Source organism: Gigantopelta aegis, chromosome 8, assembly GCF_016097555.1.
Source record: "Gigantopelta aegis isolate Gae_Host chromosome 8, Gae_host_genome, whole genome shotgun sequence".
Classification (NCBI taxonomy): Eukaryota; Metazoa; Mollusca; class Gastropoda; order Neomphalida; family Peltospiridae; genus Gigantopelta; species Gigantopelta aegis.
Genome location: NC_054706.1, coordinates 38,303,173 through 38,322,326, shown reverse-complemented (window position 1 = coordinate 38,322,326; position 19,154 = coordinate 38,303,173). Strand labels below are relative to the sequence as shown.

The following is a 19,154-nucleotide window of genomic DNA, read 5'->3' as shown; positions in this document are numbered from 1 at the left end:
ATTTTTGTAAAATGGAAATAAGTCAACTTCGTGCATTTTAGATGATGAATTGTATATGAAATATGTCGGGGTTTGGGTTTGTTTTCACGCGTGTGTAAAGAAAACAAGTATTGGATAGGAATTAAATGTAACAACTGCAAAAAAGGTAGGGTCTAAACAATTGAACAGGACTATAGTACATCTTTAACGTTAATAAAATATTAATAATAATTATGAATAAACAATATTGGTAGTAAATCTTAAGGCAGACATGAATTTTACTTGTAGAATGCAGGAAAATGCATTTCAGGACATCTACTTTTCAAAATTTTACGGGTGAGCATACGTCCAAAACCCATAAAAACGTTGCTATGCGCCTTCGATCACAGCCAGCTTCCCCCATGTCTACTTGCTTCCACCGTGCCTGTGTGTGTGTGACAGAGAGAGAACGAGAGAGAGAGAGAGAGACTCTCTCTCTCTCTCTCTCTCTCTCTCTCTCTCTCTCTCTCTCTCTCTCTCTCTCTCTCTCTCTCTCTCTCTCTCTCTCCTCCTCTCTCTCTCTCCCAGTCTCCTCTCTCTCTCATCTCATCCCTCTCTCTCTCCCTCTCTCACTCCCTCTCCTCTCTCTCTCTCTCTCTCTGTCCTCTGTCTGTGTGTGTGTGTGTGTGTGTGTGTGTGTGTGTGTGTGTGTGTGTGTGTGTGGTAATAATTGCTATAATGTAAGGTATAAATAAATGGGAGTAAAGTACAACTATTACAGCTTGGGAATTCTTCATTCCCGCTTGCGGTTATATTTATATTTATATTTATTATTATTATTATTATTATTATTATTATTATTATTAGGCCATGTATAATATTTTATTGTGTGAATATCGGTACATGTATTCATTATTGTATAAGATTGTATATACATGTGTATGTATATCGTAGTAGGTGTATTTGGTGTACACGGTAAATAGTGATGATTTGTGAGAATAATAAATTATTTTAATTGTCTGAACCTTTTTGACTGTATCTTATATAATTGTATGGGTTTTTATATGCTTTAATAGTTTGTATGTTCTGTGTATCTTTAATATTGGCAACAATTATGTACACAAAAAATAATGTATTATAGAAGTAGAGCCACGAAATAAAGCTTTCCCTACAATATTCTCGTGCTGATGTGTGTATTTTGTCTCTATTGGTATATGTAAAGTAATTATTACATGATAAAAACACTATCAAATATGTTGCCAGATAAGCGTTCTTTTGCAGTTGTCGTCATCTCGTCTGGATAATATCTCGAAATGCTGGAGAATTATATATATATATATATATATATATATACTCTGTCAAAAAAGAAACGCATAGGTGATAGGAAAATAAGAAAAGTGTTTGATTTTACAAAATATCGTGTGGTTTTTTTTTACAATGTTGCTGAATGATCATGTTTGTTAATGTTCCTGGAATAGGACAGCATCCCCAAATGCACCCTATAACACATTTAACGCACGTTGTGGCACGTTGTGCGATGCTCACAATGATGCCTAATTTACATTTCGACGTAGACGAGTTACAAGGTGCCAAGACTAAACCTTCCGAATCGAAACATTGCAATAGGCCGCCTCCAGTTAGGTGAATCGCAGTCAGCAGTCGCACGCCATTTCACGTCTCTGGGACAGGTACCAGCAGTTTCAATGAGCTGAAGACCGGCCCAGAAGTGAAAGACCTTGCATAACAACTGCAGCACAAGATCGATAAATCCGGGTTCTGCACTTGCGTCACCAAACTGCCACAGCAGAAGGGTGTCTGCACAAACCAGTCGGAACCGACTTCGAGAAGCTGGTTTACGGGCTAGGGGACCGTATGTTGGCCCCGTCCTGCGACGTCAACAGCGATATTTACGTGTTCGCTGGTGCACGAATGTACAGGGGTGGAACTTGGGAAACTGACAGCGAGTATGGTTCAGCGACGAGTCACGTTTCCTTCTACATCGACGTGATGGACGACAACGTGTTTACAGACGCCGCAATGAACGTTTTGCCAACAACTGCGTCGCCCAAGTTGACAGATTCTGTGGAGGGAGTGTCATGGTGTGGGGAGCCATCTCATACACCGGCAGAAGTGAACTTGTGTTCGTGCAAGGCAACCTGACAGCTGTCACATGCTTCCCATTTTGGATCGACAGAGAGAACTCTTTCAGCAGGACAATGCCAGGCCGCATACGGCACGTGTAACAATGGATTTCCTACAAAATGAGAACATTAATGTGCTGCCATGGTCATCAAGATCGCCAGATCTCAACCCCATTGAACATTTATTTAATACGATCATAAATAACGAAATTATGCCACTTTGTATTAAAGAGATAATTCCATGAATATTTCGCCTATGCGTTTCTTTTTTGACAGAGTATATATATCGACACCAAACCGACCGCGCATCAAGCGAGCGCCTTACCACTGGGCTACGTCTCGCCCCCGCCAGAATTGAATGAAAATGCCTGAATCTAGATAACAACGTTTATTAATAAATGCATTACTAACAGAAAGCTTTATCTGGTTCCAAACGATTCACTACGCATTTTTATCATTAGGGGAAGTTTGACTGCCTGTCGAGAAGAAAATTGCAATGGCTTTGCACTAGCTGGATTCGACAGGGGAATACAGAACCATCGAAAATGTATTTTCTGTTGGCAAATCTGAACGACAAAACCATATAGTATTACCCTAGTTTCCATTTTCTCTCTTTACGATCAGTTCGTTATATGCAGTAGTTCGTTCTAAGCCTGTTCGTTATAAGTGAACTTTACTGTATAATATATAATATACAGTATACAAAATACAATACAATACACACACATATACACACACATATACACACACACACACACACACACACACACACACACACACACACACACACACACACACACACACACACATATATATATATATATATATATATATATATATATATATATATATATATATATTACATGGGCTACCGTTTCCGATTAGCAGCAAGGGATCTTTTATTTGCGCTTCCCACAGGCAGGATAGCACAAACCATGGCCTTTGTTGAACCAGTTATGGATCACAGGTCGGTACAAGTGGTTTACATCTACCCAATGAGCCTTGCGGAGCACTCACTCGGGGTTTGGAGTCGGTATCTGGATTAAAAATCCCATGCGTCGACTGGGATCCGAACCCAGTACTTACCAGCCTATATACCGATGGCCTAACCACGACGACACCGATGCCAGTCAGACAGAGACAGACATACACACACACACACACACACAGAGAGAGAGAGAGAGAGAGAGAGAGAGAGAGAGAGAGAGAGAGAGAGAGAGAGAGAGAGAGAGAGAGAGAGAGAGAGAGAGAGAGAGACGTGTATGATAGTGTTTCTGTGAATACGTGTCTATAGGTGTGTATCTATTTGTCATTGCGTGTGTATTTATATCATAAAAACACTTTGTCAGACAGTTAGTTCAGGTCAACCCTTGCTCTACACCCCCCAGAAGGAAGCTGTATCTGCCACAGGCAGAGTTAAATAAATGTCTTTCTGACAAGGTCATGACGGTATACTCCCGTGAATCGCAATGGTGTTTGTGAAGTTTGTGATCCTATTACTGGTCATTTGGGGAATACTTACGTCACGTTTCTTCGGGAGGAAGAATTTAATGCAGTTATCAATGACTATGGCAAAAATGAGGTTTCTGACGTCTCAAGCGGCTATCAAGTTTAAAAATAGACAATATAAAATATTAATCAAAACTGACCAATTATTAATACGCATGTATATTATTTACATTCGCATGACAGCATTTATGTATATGTCAATTTTACACACATGCTAAACTACATTTGAATTATTATCTCCGGACTCGATGCAAAGTTGCACTATTTTATTACGTTCTCACGACCAATTAATATGTAGGTATGCCAAACTTTCGAATAGGTACTACATAAAACTATATTTGTCTAATTCAATAAATCATAGAAAACAAAACTGAAGGTTCCGTGCTTAGACTTGTGTGTTTTTATTCGTAGTAAAATATATGACAAAAACTAAAGATTCTTGAAAACAAAATGCATTTAATCAGTTTTGGGCCACAAGATTTAAAGATTTCATACAAAATAACCGGAATTATTACTGCGCAGAATCGCCGGATGTACAGAGCTTGTACTTTTGGTGATGCACTTCATGTTTTGTAGAATTCATTTTATGCTGAAAACAATCTTGAAATGCTTAGAAAATCCAGATGACGTCGTCATTAATAAAACACATATTTGCAGCTATATAAAAAGCAGCTATCTCACATTAGCTTGACGTAAGGAAGATATTTGTAACTGTTTGTCAGTTTAAAAACAAATCCATATGAAAACACATAATCTGTTGTTGTATAACCACCGCATGTTAACAACATCTTTAAAACATATCACTGTACAATTAAAATATCACCACAGTTTCGGTGTTTTCATCTGGTTGAGCGATAGTGGGTGGGGTTGAAGATGTTGTTGATGATGATAATGATGATGGTGATGATGATGATCATGATCATGATCATGCTGATGATCATGGTGGTAGTGGTGGTGGTGATGGTAATGGTGGTATGATAACATTTTCGTACTAATATCCAACTCAGATTCAAGTATGACGTGCTGTTAACACAACTTAGTTGTATGAAATGCTTGCCCGTGTCAGTTGTTAAAGGGTTAATGGGAGGGAGTGCACCAGCTGCCACCACGTACTCTAAGGAGTGTTTCTCTTTACTGATTCTATTTATATTGACTAAGCATAAAAATGTTTTCCGTATTATTAATTCTAATGATACTGTGAGTCTCGTCATAAAATAGTTTATCATTCAAGCCAGGGATAATTTGCACCATGCCTCTTGGGTCGGAATGTCTTCTAAGAAAGAGCGTGATACTGGTGATGGCAGCTAGTTCTGATGACAGGAAGCCGACCCCAGCTACAAAGAACGACCAGCCGTACGTGTACTTGAACGAAAACGGATCGTCGCTGTTGCTGGTGCGATGGCCAACCTCGTCGTTGATGGCAGAGATGTACAGGATAATCCCCACAGAGAGACACAGACCTGGAGAAACAAACAAAACACACACGTGGAATGAATGTCATTATACAATAATGTTTTTAAAGTTCATGTTATTGTACGTTATTGGCTGAAATACAATCTAATTAAAATTAGCTCCACTATTACATGTGGATCTAAAGACAGCCAGTTGGAGCTCATGTCCACCAATCAAAACCTTACTTGCAAAATCCTGCCAGTGATTTAAAATTAATTTGAAAACATTCCGAATTATCCTGAGGGTATACGACATGTTTCGTGTGAATTACGAATGCCTTAAAACATGTTTTATTTTATAAAATAAATAACTACTGACTAGTACGTTAAAAAAGCCCAATCAGAGAAAGGGTCCATTGAGGTGGAAGAGATAAAGTACTTTCATCTTGTATAAAAATGTATTTTATTCAAATTCGAACTACATCATAAACTAAGAAGATCTGTCTTAAAAACCACTAAGATAAAAACTAACATAAATATATATACAATTTTGTTTTACAATTTACTTTATTGAGAAAGACTCGAATACCTATAATATTAAATAGCCAGTAAAACTGAATTCAGTTGCACAAATGGGTTATCACATTAAAAACATATTTACACCACTACACATTAATTTATTTTATTGAAAAAGGCTCGAATATCCATAATAGTGAATAGCCAGTAGCACAAATGGGTTATCAAATTAGAAACATATTTATACACTACACATTAATTTACTTTATTGAGAATGGCTCGAATATCTATAATATTAACGAGCCAGTTGCACAGATGAGTTATCACATTAAAAACATATTTACACCACTACACATTAATTTACTTACTGATAATGGCTCGAATATCTATAATATTGACGAGCCAGTTGTACAGATGAGTTATCACATTAGAAACATATTTACACCATTACACATTAATTTACTTTATTGATAATGGTTCGAATATCTATAATATTGACTAGCCAGTTGTACAAATGGGTTATTAGATTAGAAATGTATTTACACCACTACACGTTACCAGTATACCAAATACTATGAACAATAGCATGGATCATCACCGTCCAATATTTCAAACGCTCAGTGCAGAAGAATAGTAACGGTGCTCTCTACCTGCCAGAATGTAGAACACGCCCGACACAAGAGTTTTCACGTCTGCTTGATAAGATCCAGCCACGCTGAAAAGTACAGCTAGACCACACAGCACTAAGGCAGCCACTTGCAACGGTGCCGAAATTCGAATAGCACCTGAAACAGTAAAATTTGTCTTAATATTTTTTTAATTCTGAAGAATAAGGGGATACTAAATTAATAAAAATTATGGCACAACAGTTTCAGTTACAACGTTAAGATCTGATCACTTCGAGTGCACCACAATCTACTAACATTAAAAATTATAAAATATGTGCAACGGTGCCGAAATTCGAATAGTAGCTGAAACAGTAAACGTTGTCTTAAAATTCAGAAAAACACTTTCAGCAACTGAAACGGTATTTTACTCATTACGAATTTGTTTTTAATTCTGTAGAACAAGGGTATACTAAATTAATACAAAATTATGGCACAGCAGTTTCAGTTACAAAGTTAAGATCTGATCACTTCGAGAGCACCACAATCTACTAACATTAAAAACTATCAAATGTGTGCACGTGCATGTGTGATGTAAAATAAAAATGCGTCTTTCACCGTTGTAGAACGGCCTGAGTATATTTCAACATATTGTTGTGATAATATCCAATTAAGGTTCAAGCACGCTGTCCTGGGTACACACCTCAGCTATCTGGGCTGTCTGACCAGGACAGTGGGTTAGTTGTTAGTGGTTAGTGAGAGAACAGAGGGTGTAGTGGTCTTACACCTACCCAGTGAGTCGTTAAAACTCGTTCTGGGTGGGAGCCGGCACCGGGCTGCTAACCCAGTACCTACCAGCCTTATGTCCGATGGCTTAATCACGAGGCTAGACCTGTTTTACAGATAGACAACCTATCCACAATACAGACACGCTATTTGTCGTGCTCTAGACCTGTTTTACAGATAGTCAACCTATCCACAATACAGACACGCTATTTGTCGTGCTCTAGACCTGTTTTACAGATAGTCAACCTATCCACAATACAGACAAGCCATTCGTCATTTTCTAGACCTGTTTTACAGATAGACAACCTATCCACAATACAGACACGCTATTTGTCGTGTTCTAGACCTGTTTTACAGATAGTCAACCTATCCACAATACAGACAAGCCATTCGTCATTTTCTAGACCTGTTTTACAGATAGACAACCTATCCACAATACAGACACGCTATTTGTCGTGCTCTAGACCTGTTTTACGGATAGTCAACCTATCCACAATACAGACACGCTATTTGTCGTGCTCTAGACCTGTTTTTACAGATAGTCAACCTATCCACAATACAGACACGCTATTTGTCGTGCTCTAGACCTGTTTTACAGATAGACAACCTATCCACAATACAGACAAGCTAGTCGTCGTGTTCTAGACCTGTTTTACATATAGTCAACCTATCCACAATACAGACACGCTATTTGTCGTGCTCTAGACCTGTTTTACAGATAGTCAACCTATACAGACACAATACACAGATAGTCAACCTATCCACAATACAGACACGCTATTTGTCGTGCTCTAGCCCTGTTTTACAGATAGTCAACCTATCCACAATACAGACAAGCCATTCGTCATTTTCTAGACCTGTTTTACAGATAGACAACCTATCCACAATAGAGACAAGCTATTCGTCGTTTTCTAGACCTGTTTTACGGATAGTCAACCTATCCACAATACAGACAAGCCATTCGTCATTTTCTAGACCTGTTTTACAGATAGTCAACCTATCCACAATACAGACACGCTATTTGTCGTGCTCTAGACCTGTTTTACAGATAGTCAACCTATCCACAATACAGACAAGCCATTCGTCATTTTCTAGACCTGTTTTACAGATAGTCAACCTATCCACAATACAGACACGCTATTTGTCGTGCTCTAGACCTGTTTTACAGATAGTCAACCTATCCACAATACAGACAAGCCATTCGTCATTTTCTAGAACTGTTTTACAGATAGTCAACCTATCCACAATACAGACACACTATTTGTCGTGCTCTAGACCTGTTTTACAGATAGTCAACCTATCCACAATACAGACAAGCTAGTCGTCGTGTTCTAGACCTGTTTTACAGATAGTCAACCTATCCACAATAGAGACAAGCTATTCGTCGTTTTCTAGACCTGTTTTACGGATAGTCAACCTATCCACAATACAGACACGCTATTTGTCGTGTTCTAGACCTGTTTTACAGATAGTCAACCTACCCATAATACAGACACGCTATTCGTCGTGTTCTAGATCTGTTTTACAGATAGTCAACCTATCCACAATACAGACACGCTATTTGTCGTGTTCTAGACCTGTTTTACAGAAAGTCAACCTATCCACAATACAGACACGCTATTTGTTGTGTTCTAGACCTGTTTTACTGACGGTTAACCTATCCAAAATACAGACAAGCTTTGCGTCGTGTTCTAGACCTGTTTTACTGACAGTCAATCTATCCACAATGCAGACAAGCTATTCGTCGTGTTCTAGACCTGTTTTTACAGATAGTCAACCTATCCACAATACAGACACGCTATTTGTCGTTTTCTAGACCTGTTTTACAGATAGTCAACCTATCCACAATACAGACACGCTATCCGTCGTGTACTAGACCGGTTTTACAGATAGTCAAACTATCCACAATACAGACACGCTATTCAACTGAACGTTAGGTTAGTCTACAGAACCCCGTTCAGTTATTTATACTCGATATTATTTATGGTTTATGCCCTTCACGGTAAACTAATTAGCCACATCGGCAACCAATAAAATAGATCGCGAACGTTTGCTGGCTGAACTTGGGGCTGATGCTGATCTCGGAGCAGTTTTTGTTTTGTGCTTACGAAAGTTGCTTGGTTTAAAGAGATGCTTGAGCAAGGCATTTGGACTGGTATGCAAATTCAACGATATATAATACACATTATTACTAAATATCAACAAGTATATTGGTATATTTAATTAAAAGAACGGTACAAATATGACGGTTGCTATATAATGGGCGCAGCCATTTTGCACCATCCCATATCTCTACAGATATTTAAAAAGGACGCGAAAAACGTCCTGTTTTGAGGGAATTCCGGTTTACGGAAGGTCCACTTTTGAGAGGTTTTACTGTACAAAATAAAGCATCATTGTCAAAGTGGCTACAAAACAAATCGAAATAACTGTCCGACAACGTATCATGTTTTCTCCATGCAATAACCTGCGGTGTATTTTAGAAACCCTACGTCCTGAAATGAAAACCCACCCAAACCGAACTGTTTAATTAGTTAATTGGTCTATTCTTTTAGTTGCTTCCACCTAATATTCCTGTATATTTTGGTAGGTAACCGGACAAGGCAATTCCCGCGGCTTAGACACAAAAAGAATACGTACCGGTATTATTAACATCACATGATAGTGAGGAATGTTTACCAATATGAGGCGTCATTGCATGTCCTAATATTAAATTTTGTTTAATGGTATGGAAACACTGTAGGCACTTATGATATTAGCATGTAGTGGATGAGGACACGCGTCACCATATTGCTGAAGGAAATTAAAACGTTCTCCAATTATTAACCTGCCATTTAGTAAATTGGTAACCTACAGGGTTTATTACGGTAAATGATTCTGTAAAACGCTACTGACCAATAGTTCCAAAGAAAAGAAAATTATCACTTGGTTATCGTGGGTGGTCGTTTATGATCGAATATACCAATAGGTCTAACAGTGTGCATTTTGCCTTTGGATTTTTTTCAGAATGAAAATTACTACAACCCCATTTTGTTCTGCACATTTAATATATTTAGTTAAATAGTTTATTATATATTAAGACATTTATGTTGTTTTACAAGTCAGGTTGATCAATACCAAAACGAAGCGCCTTGCCGTAAATTATTGCGTTTGTTTACAACAGTTGAGCGACAGCGATCTGTTTTAACAACGTTGTCTGCAGTAACTGCATTTAGCGTTGCAACTCGCAGTTACGTGGTTCGACATCTGTAGTAGCTGAAAAAGGGATTTCGAACCACCATCTGTTGTGTTTGCCACTATTTGTTGTACAAGTGTATATGGGACATCAAGCCGCCATGTGTTGTAAGGATCATTAGATAATCACATAATTGCGGTTTGTAAGGTACCTAGAGTACTATTACTGACAGGCTTTAACAGCTCTGTGGGGAAATGTAAGGTACCTAGAGTACTATTACGTAACAGGCTTTAACAGCTCTGTGGGGAAATGTAAGGTACCTAGAGTACTATTACGTAACAGACAGCAGCTCTGTGGGGGAACAGCTCTGGCTTTAAACCAGGGGGGAAATGTAAGGTACCTAGAGTACTATTACGTGACAGGCTTTAACAACTCTGTGGGGAAATGCAAGGTACCTAGAGTACTATTACGTGACAGGCTTTAACAGCTCTGTGGGGAAATGCAAGGTACCTAGAGTACTATTACGTGACAGGCTTTAACAGCTCTGTGGGGGAAATGCAAGGTACCTAGAGTACTATTACGTGACAGGCTTTAACAGCTCTGTGGGGAAATGTAAGGTACCTAGAGTACTATTACGTAACAGGCTTTAACAACTCTGTGGGGAAATGCAAGGTACCTAGAGTACTATTACGTGACAGGCTTTAACAGCTCTGTGGGGGAAATGTAAGGAAATAGCTTAAGTTATTTATATGAGAAAGAACCTGCATTCAAAATATACAGAGATTTTTGTAAAATGGAAATAAGTCAACTTCGTGCATTTTAGATGATGTGTTGTATATAAAACCTGTCGGGGTTTGGGTTTGTTTTCATGCAAATGTAAACAAAACAAAGATTGAATAGGAATTAAACGTAACAATTGAACAGGACTATAGTAATGAAGAACCAGTCCGTGCATTTGGCTTACACATATTTATTAAAGGGACATGTTATCGACTAACAGAGACCTTTTAAGGATTGTAATTACATTATATTTTTCTGCATAAAATATTAATAGCTGTATATTAAACGTGCTTTTGATCGTTTTAATATTTATAGTAGGTTAAATTTATTTTATTTCCTAAAATATAATTTTTTTGTACGTACGAAATTATTTGAAGACAAAATCCAGTTTGGGCTTCTTACAAATATTAATACGACCAGAAACACATTGAATATACAGACACTGATATTCTAAACAGAAACATATATTTAATATGTAAGTTTAATCGTAAATTTTTTTTATTAGTCGGAAACATCTTGCAATTTAGCAAACTCAGGAATGTTCCTTTAATAAACATAGTGGTGCACTCATTCTGGGTTAAAGTACGTTTATTAGGAAATAAAATCTATACCTGACAACATGAAACCCGATAGCTACGTTTGACCGATACTTAACGTATACCGGTTATTTCATTTGGTTGATATAAGTGATGGTGAACCTTCACCGATTCAATATATGCACGGTATTGCATTCATTTCAACTTTATTTTCGTGCTTATATCCAATGAAGGTTCACGCACGCTCTCGTGGGCACACACCTCAGCTATATGAAATGTCTGCCCAAAACGGTAATTAGTGTTAGTTTTTATTTTAGTAACAGAGCTAATAAGAGAGCAGCTAGGTGTGATGGCCTTATAGCTGCCCATTGAGTCCTGAAAAACTCGCTCTATCGGTATGCGAACCCAGTACCTACCAACCTTAAGTTCGATGGCTAAGACCACTGCTCCATCGAGGCCGGTTATAATCACAATCAAGGCTGACGTAAAGGTTAAGCTATTAGTTTTATGGACGACAGGTACTCGGTTCATGGACATCATGGTTGTTTTTTGTTGGGTTTTTTTTACGAAACCAGTGCCACGTATTATTGCACTGCTCCCTAACAAACATGTACATATGCAAAAGCTTGTAGACAAGGGTAACCCTTCTGACATGGTCGTAGTTTTTTTTTTTCTATGTAATTTTACGTAGTACATATTAAACATATATAAAAAAAAAATTCTTCACATCTGATAACCAGTGATTACAGCAGCCATTAAAAAACCCAGTAGTGAAATGGAAGGGAGAACGCCAAACTCTTAACGAGTTGTGAAGGAAATGAATCTGAGAAATGCATGTTTAAAAGACACAACCGCACTATTTCTTCAATGGTTATTTTTATTATTTCTGTCCAATACTGCAATTGTAATGAAATATTACCTATTATAATAACATGTTGTAGTTTACTGAACACATGAGAAATACACACGTATATAGTTCGTAAAGCTACCATGTCGCTTATTATTTCCTAATTTGAAACACATTTTTCCTTTAGTAATTTTAACGGACAGTTGTTTTTAATTTTAGTATTTTTTAAAAACTTAAAAGCCACATCAGCCATGATACACTTAAGAAATAAACAGAGCAGAGAGACAGAAATAATAACAACATATCAGCACCAGTTTAGAAAAAAAAAATACTATGCTTAAAAGTTAAAGGAACTTAATTTAGACCTAACTAGAAATGTTTTGCCTGGTATAAACCGGTTAATTAGCTTTTTAAAATTTTAAATTGATTTCTAACATGGTTTCAACGGTCCATCGGCTTACACACACACACACACACACACACACACACACACACACACACACACACACACGCATACCCCCACCCCCCACCCTACACACATACACACACACACACACAACAACCTACACACACAGACACGTGGTAGTCCAGTTGGTCCGATCAATGGCGGTCTTCAGGGGGTCATCTCGTTGTTTCTGTGCGTGTGCGTGGGGTGGGGTTCGTTTGCACTGGTTATGGCACTGTAGGAGGTGCATATGTAACTATATTTAAAGACAATCAAACACGTGTTTACCAACAAGATCAAAGAAATGATCGTCAAAGCAACATCTTTGTTATCTTTATCTTGAAAACACAGGTGGTGGAAGGGGGGGGGGGGGGGGCGTAGAAATTCTGTTGCAGTGGAGTTAGGGAGGTTTGTGTGGACAGCTCCAATTATACATTTGTACCATTCTCTGGACAGAACAAACACGAGAGAGAGAGAGAGAGAGAGAGAGAGAGAGAGAGAGAGAGAGAGAGAGAGAGAGAGAGAGAGAAGGAGGGAGGGAGGGAGGGAGGGAGGGACGGGGTGAGAGTAGACAGGGAGGGAAGAGGAAGGGAGGAATGAGGAGACAGTGAGGGAGCGAGAGAGAGGGAGGGAAACGTTCCGCCTCTCCGAGGGATGCTTCCGTTCCCCCTGGTTCATACTGGCTCCCAACCTTAGGTGGGTTGGGATTCAGTGGGGTGCTTTCGGTTACTTGAGGGGAAGAGAGACTATGACAGAGAGCAAGAGAAGAGAGAGAGAGTGAAGGGAGAGGGCCCGCTACCTCCCTACTCCTCCCCCGAGGGGAGAGAGAGAGAGGAATCTCACGCCCTGACGCGCTTCACCCTCCCCCGGATACCCTAGAGAGAGAGTTTTGCCACCCCCCCCCCCCCACCAGAGGCACCCCCCCGATACCTCCCCCACCCGCCACCCCAGCCGCTCCTCGGCCCGACTCCTAGTGTCCGAAATCGCTCAGCCGCTGCCCCCTCCCTTGTGTTCCGAGCATCTGTCTCCGCCCACCCAGCGGCATGGTGACACTGGTCCACACGCTGTGGTCGGGACCACCTACCGCGCCCCTAGGTTCTGTTGTCCAGTGGCAATTGCTCCCAACATTCCCCACGCCCACGTTTGTCGATGTTGCCGTTATACCCATCTCTCTATAACCTCGATATAGGGCCACCACTAAATCCCGTGCGGCTGAGCTTCTCTTAAGACGTGCCAGGGTCGTAACTACATACCTCCGCTATACAATAGTACACATACCAATCATGCCCCCTCGTTCCCTCCCCTACTCCCACCCCCCCCCAGCCTCGCTCCGATGTCGTGGGGCAGATGTCATGTGCGTGAGGTACAGGGTGGGCCACACCATTTTGCTAATTTTGTNTATAACAGACAGCGGCAACAACTGCAACGCTAAATGTAGTTTTTTATTAACCCTGAAATTATGCGGTTTTCATTTCTTAATATGTCAGAATGCGTTGATGGTCGTGGTATGCATCTTTCATTTCATTTGAATTTATTTTCGTGCTTATATCCAATTAAGGTTCAAGCACCTTGTCCTAGGGGACACACCTCCGCTATCTGGGCTGTCTGTCCAGGACAGTGAGACAGTTGTTAGTGGTTAGTGAGAAAGAAGAGGGTGTAGTGGTCTTACACCCACCCATTGGATCGTTAAAACTCGCGCGCTCTCGGTGGGAGCCGGTACTGGGCTGCGAACCCAGTACCTACCAGCCTTATGTCCGATGACTTTACCACGACATCACCGAGACCGGTATGCATCGTTCCCGCATATAAGTCTCACGTTTGACCTCACTGCCCCTTTAGCTGAGTGGTTAGCTTTTCCCCAAGGTTGTCTTTTTTTTTCTTTTTTTTTAAACAGCGTCTATAAATACTTTCTGGCAGAACAATAATTACTAAACATCGCTGGGAGAAACTGCATGAGTCAAATTGATTTTAAATGAATCTGTTTGTTATAAAGCACATTTGTGATTTCAAAAAGACAGACAGGAGTAAAGGGAAAACGTATTAGCAATTTGTCTTGAAATCCGATATACCATATTCCATTCTAGAATCGTATACTATTTTTAAAAGATACAACAGTTAGCAGAAGGAAAAAAAGTTATATATATATATATATATACACACACACACACATATAGAGACAGAGACAGAGAGAGAGAGAGAGAGAGAGAGAGAGAGAGAGAGAGAGAGAGAGAGAGAGAGAGAGAGAGAGAGAGAGAGAGAGAGAGAGAGAGAGAGAGAGAGAGAGAGAGAGAGAGAGAGAGAGAGACAGAGATAGAGAGAGAGAGAGAGAGAGAGAGAGAGAGAGAGAAATGTTTTATTTAACGACGCACTCAACACATTTTATTTACGGTTATATGGCGTCAGACATATGGTTAAGGACCACACAGATATTGAGAGAGGAAACCCGCTGTCGCCACTCCATGGACAACTATTTTTTATTAGCAGCAAGCACCATCCCACAGACAGGGTAGTACATGCCACGGCCTTTGATATACCAATCGTGGTGCAATGGCTGGAACGACAAATAGCCCAATGGGCCCACCGATGGGGATCGGTCCCAGCAAGCGAGTGCTTTAACCACTGGGCTACGTCCCGCCCTAACAGATTTAATTAAATAATAGTATATGACTTGTTTTTCACGTACTTAAAGAATTTGATAACTTTGAGAATTGTCAAATCATGAAACGTACTAGTAACTAAATAATCATGGCTGCATTTTCTATCGGCGACGCAGTAATGAATATTATATTTATATGAAGCCAGTATGATTGTGCCACAGTATTGTCATGTTGTCGCTGGAAGGGGCGCCAAAGCCACAAGGGCTGCTTTTCTCGCTGCCCTATTTATGCGAGTACAGCATGGTGACGCCAAAGAACAGCGGCTTAGGCAGGAGGGGGATGTCTGTGTGATAGAGCGAGCATCCCTATCCCCATCGCTGAGGCTAAAACAGTTTTACAGTGCAATATTAGGCTAGTCATATAGATGTCCAGGGGAAGTGTCAACAAAAGGGTCCGCTAGATTCATACTCCACCACCCCCACTTCCAGGTCCAGGTACGCACCTGAAGAATAATATTTAGTTTGAAGTAATGTATTTAAACATATTTCTTTTCTGACAGAAGAATAGAACTAATACTATTCTATATCTATTCCATATATACAGTGAAACCCCTCTAAACCGAACCCCCTCGGGACCAAGTAAAATGTCCGGTTTTAAGAGGGATTCGGTTAAGTTCTGTACTGATTTATAAAAAAAAAACCGGACAATGAAAAATGTCTGGTTAATGGGGAATTTTGGTTTACAGAGGGTCCGGTTTTGAGAGGTTTTACTGTATTCTAATTTCAACTGGGTTTTTCTGTTCCTGAAATAACTATAAATAATTTCCCTAAGAATTGTCATTACTGTACTGTCTCTAAGGAATGCAAACCATCTCACGCAAAAACAACTGATTCCTAAGCTCAGCAAATACGTTTTTTTTCTTCTAATTCACAATGATTAATTTAAAATGTCTTTTCTTCATAGTCTTTTCTTCATAGTCTAAAGTCAATTGTATTTTGACCAAATATTAACTAAAAATAGGCAATAATTTCTATACAGAAATACATAATTGATTCCAGTTTTAAAAGAAGAGACAAGTGGGCTCAAAATTGTTTTTCAACGAATCTGATCCATTTGTTTTGTATTTTAATTTATTACGCCCAGACCAATATGACCATATCTAGATTAGCGAGTCTTGAGATGATTACTATTGTTTTTCAGTCCAAACACAGTACATACAATTACAAGATAATATGTATATGTATATGTGTACGTGTACGTGTACGTGTACGTGTACGTGTACGTGTATGTGTATGTGAATTTATCTATCTATCTATCTATCCATCTATCCACCTATCCACCTATCTATCTATCTATCTATCTATCCGCCTATCCACCTATCTATCTGTGTGTGTGTGTTTGTGTGTGTGTGTGTGTGTGTGTGTGTGTGTGTGTGTGTGTGTGTGTGTGTGTGTTGTTTTAGGGAATAAATAATATACACATGTATTTGATATAATTTAGTAATTTAACACGTTTAAAGGGAACACAAGATAAGTTTAGAAATGAAAACAGAAGAAAAAATGGCAATGGAAAAGGGTGTTCGGCAAGGGTAATATTGAAGTGTTTTGTATGGAAAGGAGAGAAAGAATAAAAGGGTGTGAGAAAAGTAGCAAGGTTTTGCTGATGGAAGAAAAGCATTCCCGAACAAACTATTTTAAAAATATGTTGTCTTGTTGATGATGAAAATGGTTTGCTAAATAAAATAAAAATAAAAATGTTAACAAAAGAGGTCTTTGTTTATTGAATGTTTCATAGGTACATTTTTAAAAAGAATGTATTTTTCGACATCACGTTTGTCGCGTATTTTTAACGCTATTGGTATTTAATATTTAGTTCTGCATTTTCAAACTATAAATATATAATAATTGTTGATGTTAATAGTTATCCAATTTACAAAGATATTATTTATTATTATTATTTAGTCAAACCAAACCAAACACCACAACATCTTTGCTGAAGTTAATTTCAGTTCCTGTTTTACATAGTATCCATAATTTTACGTCTTTACATAAATTATGAACTTTGTCAGACTTAAACAATAAATGTTGTTGTGTTTTATGAAAATATTACAAAAGCTACAAACAAAATCAATGTGTAAAAATTTTTGAGTAGATATGAATAACGCGCCATAGGCATACGAGCTCCTATTTTTGTACGGACGGGGTGGGGGGGGGGGATGGGGGAGCAGGCTGGATTTTGCGCGCATTAATCGAAAATACCCGAATCTGGACAACAGCATTTATTTATATGGACGAACGCGGCCCCTGTAGACCCAATATACACAAACTACCAAACAGTTGCCGTTGTGAAAGTAAATGCAATAAGAAATGGAATCCTTCTTTATTCCTGTTGACTCCCAAACTATTATAAAATGTCATTTTGTGGTCATCTGACTTTAAACACGTTTATTACTCAGGGCCGTAGCTAGAATTATTATTATTATTTTTTTATTTATTTATTTTGGGGGGGGGGGCAACTGAGTAATTAATAGTCTAAAACTCATTTTCTTTAAGTTTCTATAGTGCTTTCCGAATTCCCCCCCCCCCCCCCCCCCCCCCCCCCCCCCCCCCCCCCCCCCCCCCCGCTAGCTACGGCCCTGTTACTGTTTATTTCAATAAAACGGTAGCAATGAAATCTCGTTGTGATTTATTTATAAAATAAACTAATGTCTTAAGCAATCGCTGGTTGACCTCACCGATTTTTACCAAACTTCTCATTTTTCCTCTGGGAAAGACTCATTTCATTTAATAGATCACCAATGGTGGAAATAGATTTCACTGTGACGTATTGTTAACCTGACAATCATGTGTCGGTGACGCGTAAATTAGCTACAAGTGCAACGGCTGTAAATAACTTTTAGTCGAAAAAGATGTTAAAGGTCTACATTTATCAAAAACGTAATTCACTATTGTTTGGCATCAACGTATACCTATTACAATATATATGAAGTATCAATAAAATAAATTCGAAAACATTTACCCGTTTTTAATATTTTCGCAATAAAAAGTCGCATTTTCCCCATCACTTGCCAAAAAGCCTTTGAACTCTGAGAGTTCAGTCACGTGACCCCGTGACGCGACAACAGGCATAACATCAAAGGCGATTCGCAGCCTTTCAGACATTTTACATGGAAGTGGAACACGTGCATTTTTAAAATGCGGAAATATTCTACTGAATTGAATTGTATGTTTGGAATATTATTTTGAAGATATCTTTCAAATGTGAAACATGGTAAACCATTGTTCGGTGTATAGATGTACAAAAGCTGCAGTTAAAGGCAAAAGAAGTTTGCATATTTTTCCGAAAGACAAACCGACATTGTTTGCACGGAAGCAGTTCTTAAACCGAACACGTGCGTATTGGAAAGGACCGTCAAGATGGGATTCGATTTGCAATGACCACTTCACACCTGGGGATTAGGCTTACGACAATTATCTAAGATAGTCGATGGAAATGGCACCAAAACGTTTGTTAAAGAACTTGTCTGTTCCATGCCTGTATCCCCCTTGTTCAACACGATGCATTTATATACATTAAAAAAATAAATGTAGGAAAAATATTTTTTAGAAAACAAAATCGCATTTTTCATGTTCGGGCTGTACATAACGATATCCCGAACATCGCCCGAAGACAAAAACAGATAGGCGAATGTTAATGCGATTTTTTCAAAAAAATATTTTTCCTACATTTATTGTTTTGACATATACAGTCAGGCCTCGTTACAACGACCGTCGTTACTGCGACATTTACACCATCCACAAATTGTCGGGAACAAACGTATATCAGTGTTATTCTGTTCATTAAAAATAAATTCACACCTTCCGACACC

At 38.9% G+C, this 19,154-nt stretch overlaps 1 protein-coding gene across 1 annotated transcript in view; it reads right to left on the bottom strand.

Annotated features, from left to right (window-relative positions):
* Positions 1-4,721: 4,721 nt before the first annotated feature.
* The window catches only part of LOC121379653 (voltage-dependent calcium channel gamma-7 subunit-like), a 32,521-nt gene continuing 18,088 nt past the window's right edge, over positions 4,722-19,154 (bottom strand). The window contains exons 3-4 of the mRNA XM_041508302.1: positions 6,166-6,300; positions 4,722-5,068 (exon numbers count right to left, since the gene is read on the bottom strand). Of these exons, the coding sequence (XP_041364236.1) occupies positions 4,749-5,068; positions 6,166-6,300 (455 nt within the window). The 3' untranslated portion in view covers positions 4,722-4,748. The remainder of the gene's footprint in view (positions 5,069-6,165; positions 6,301-19,154) is intronic.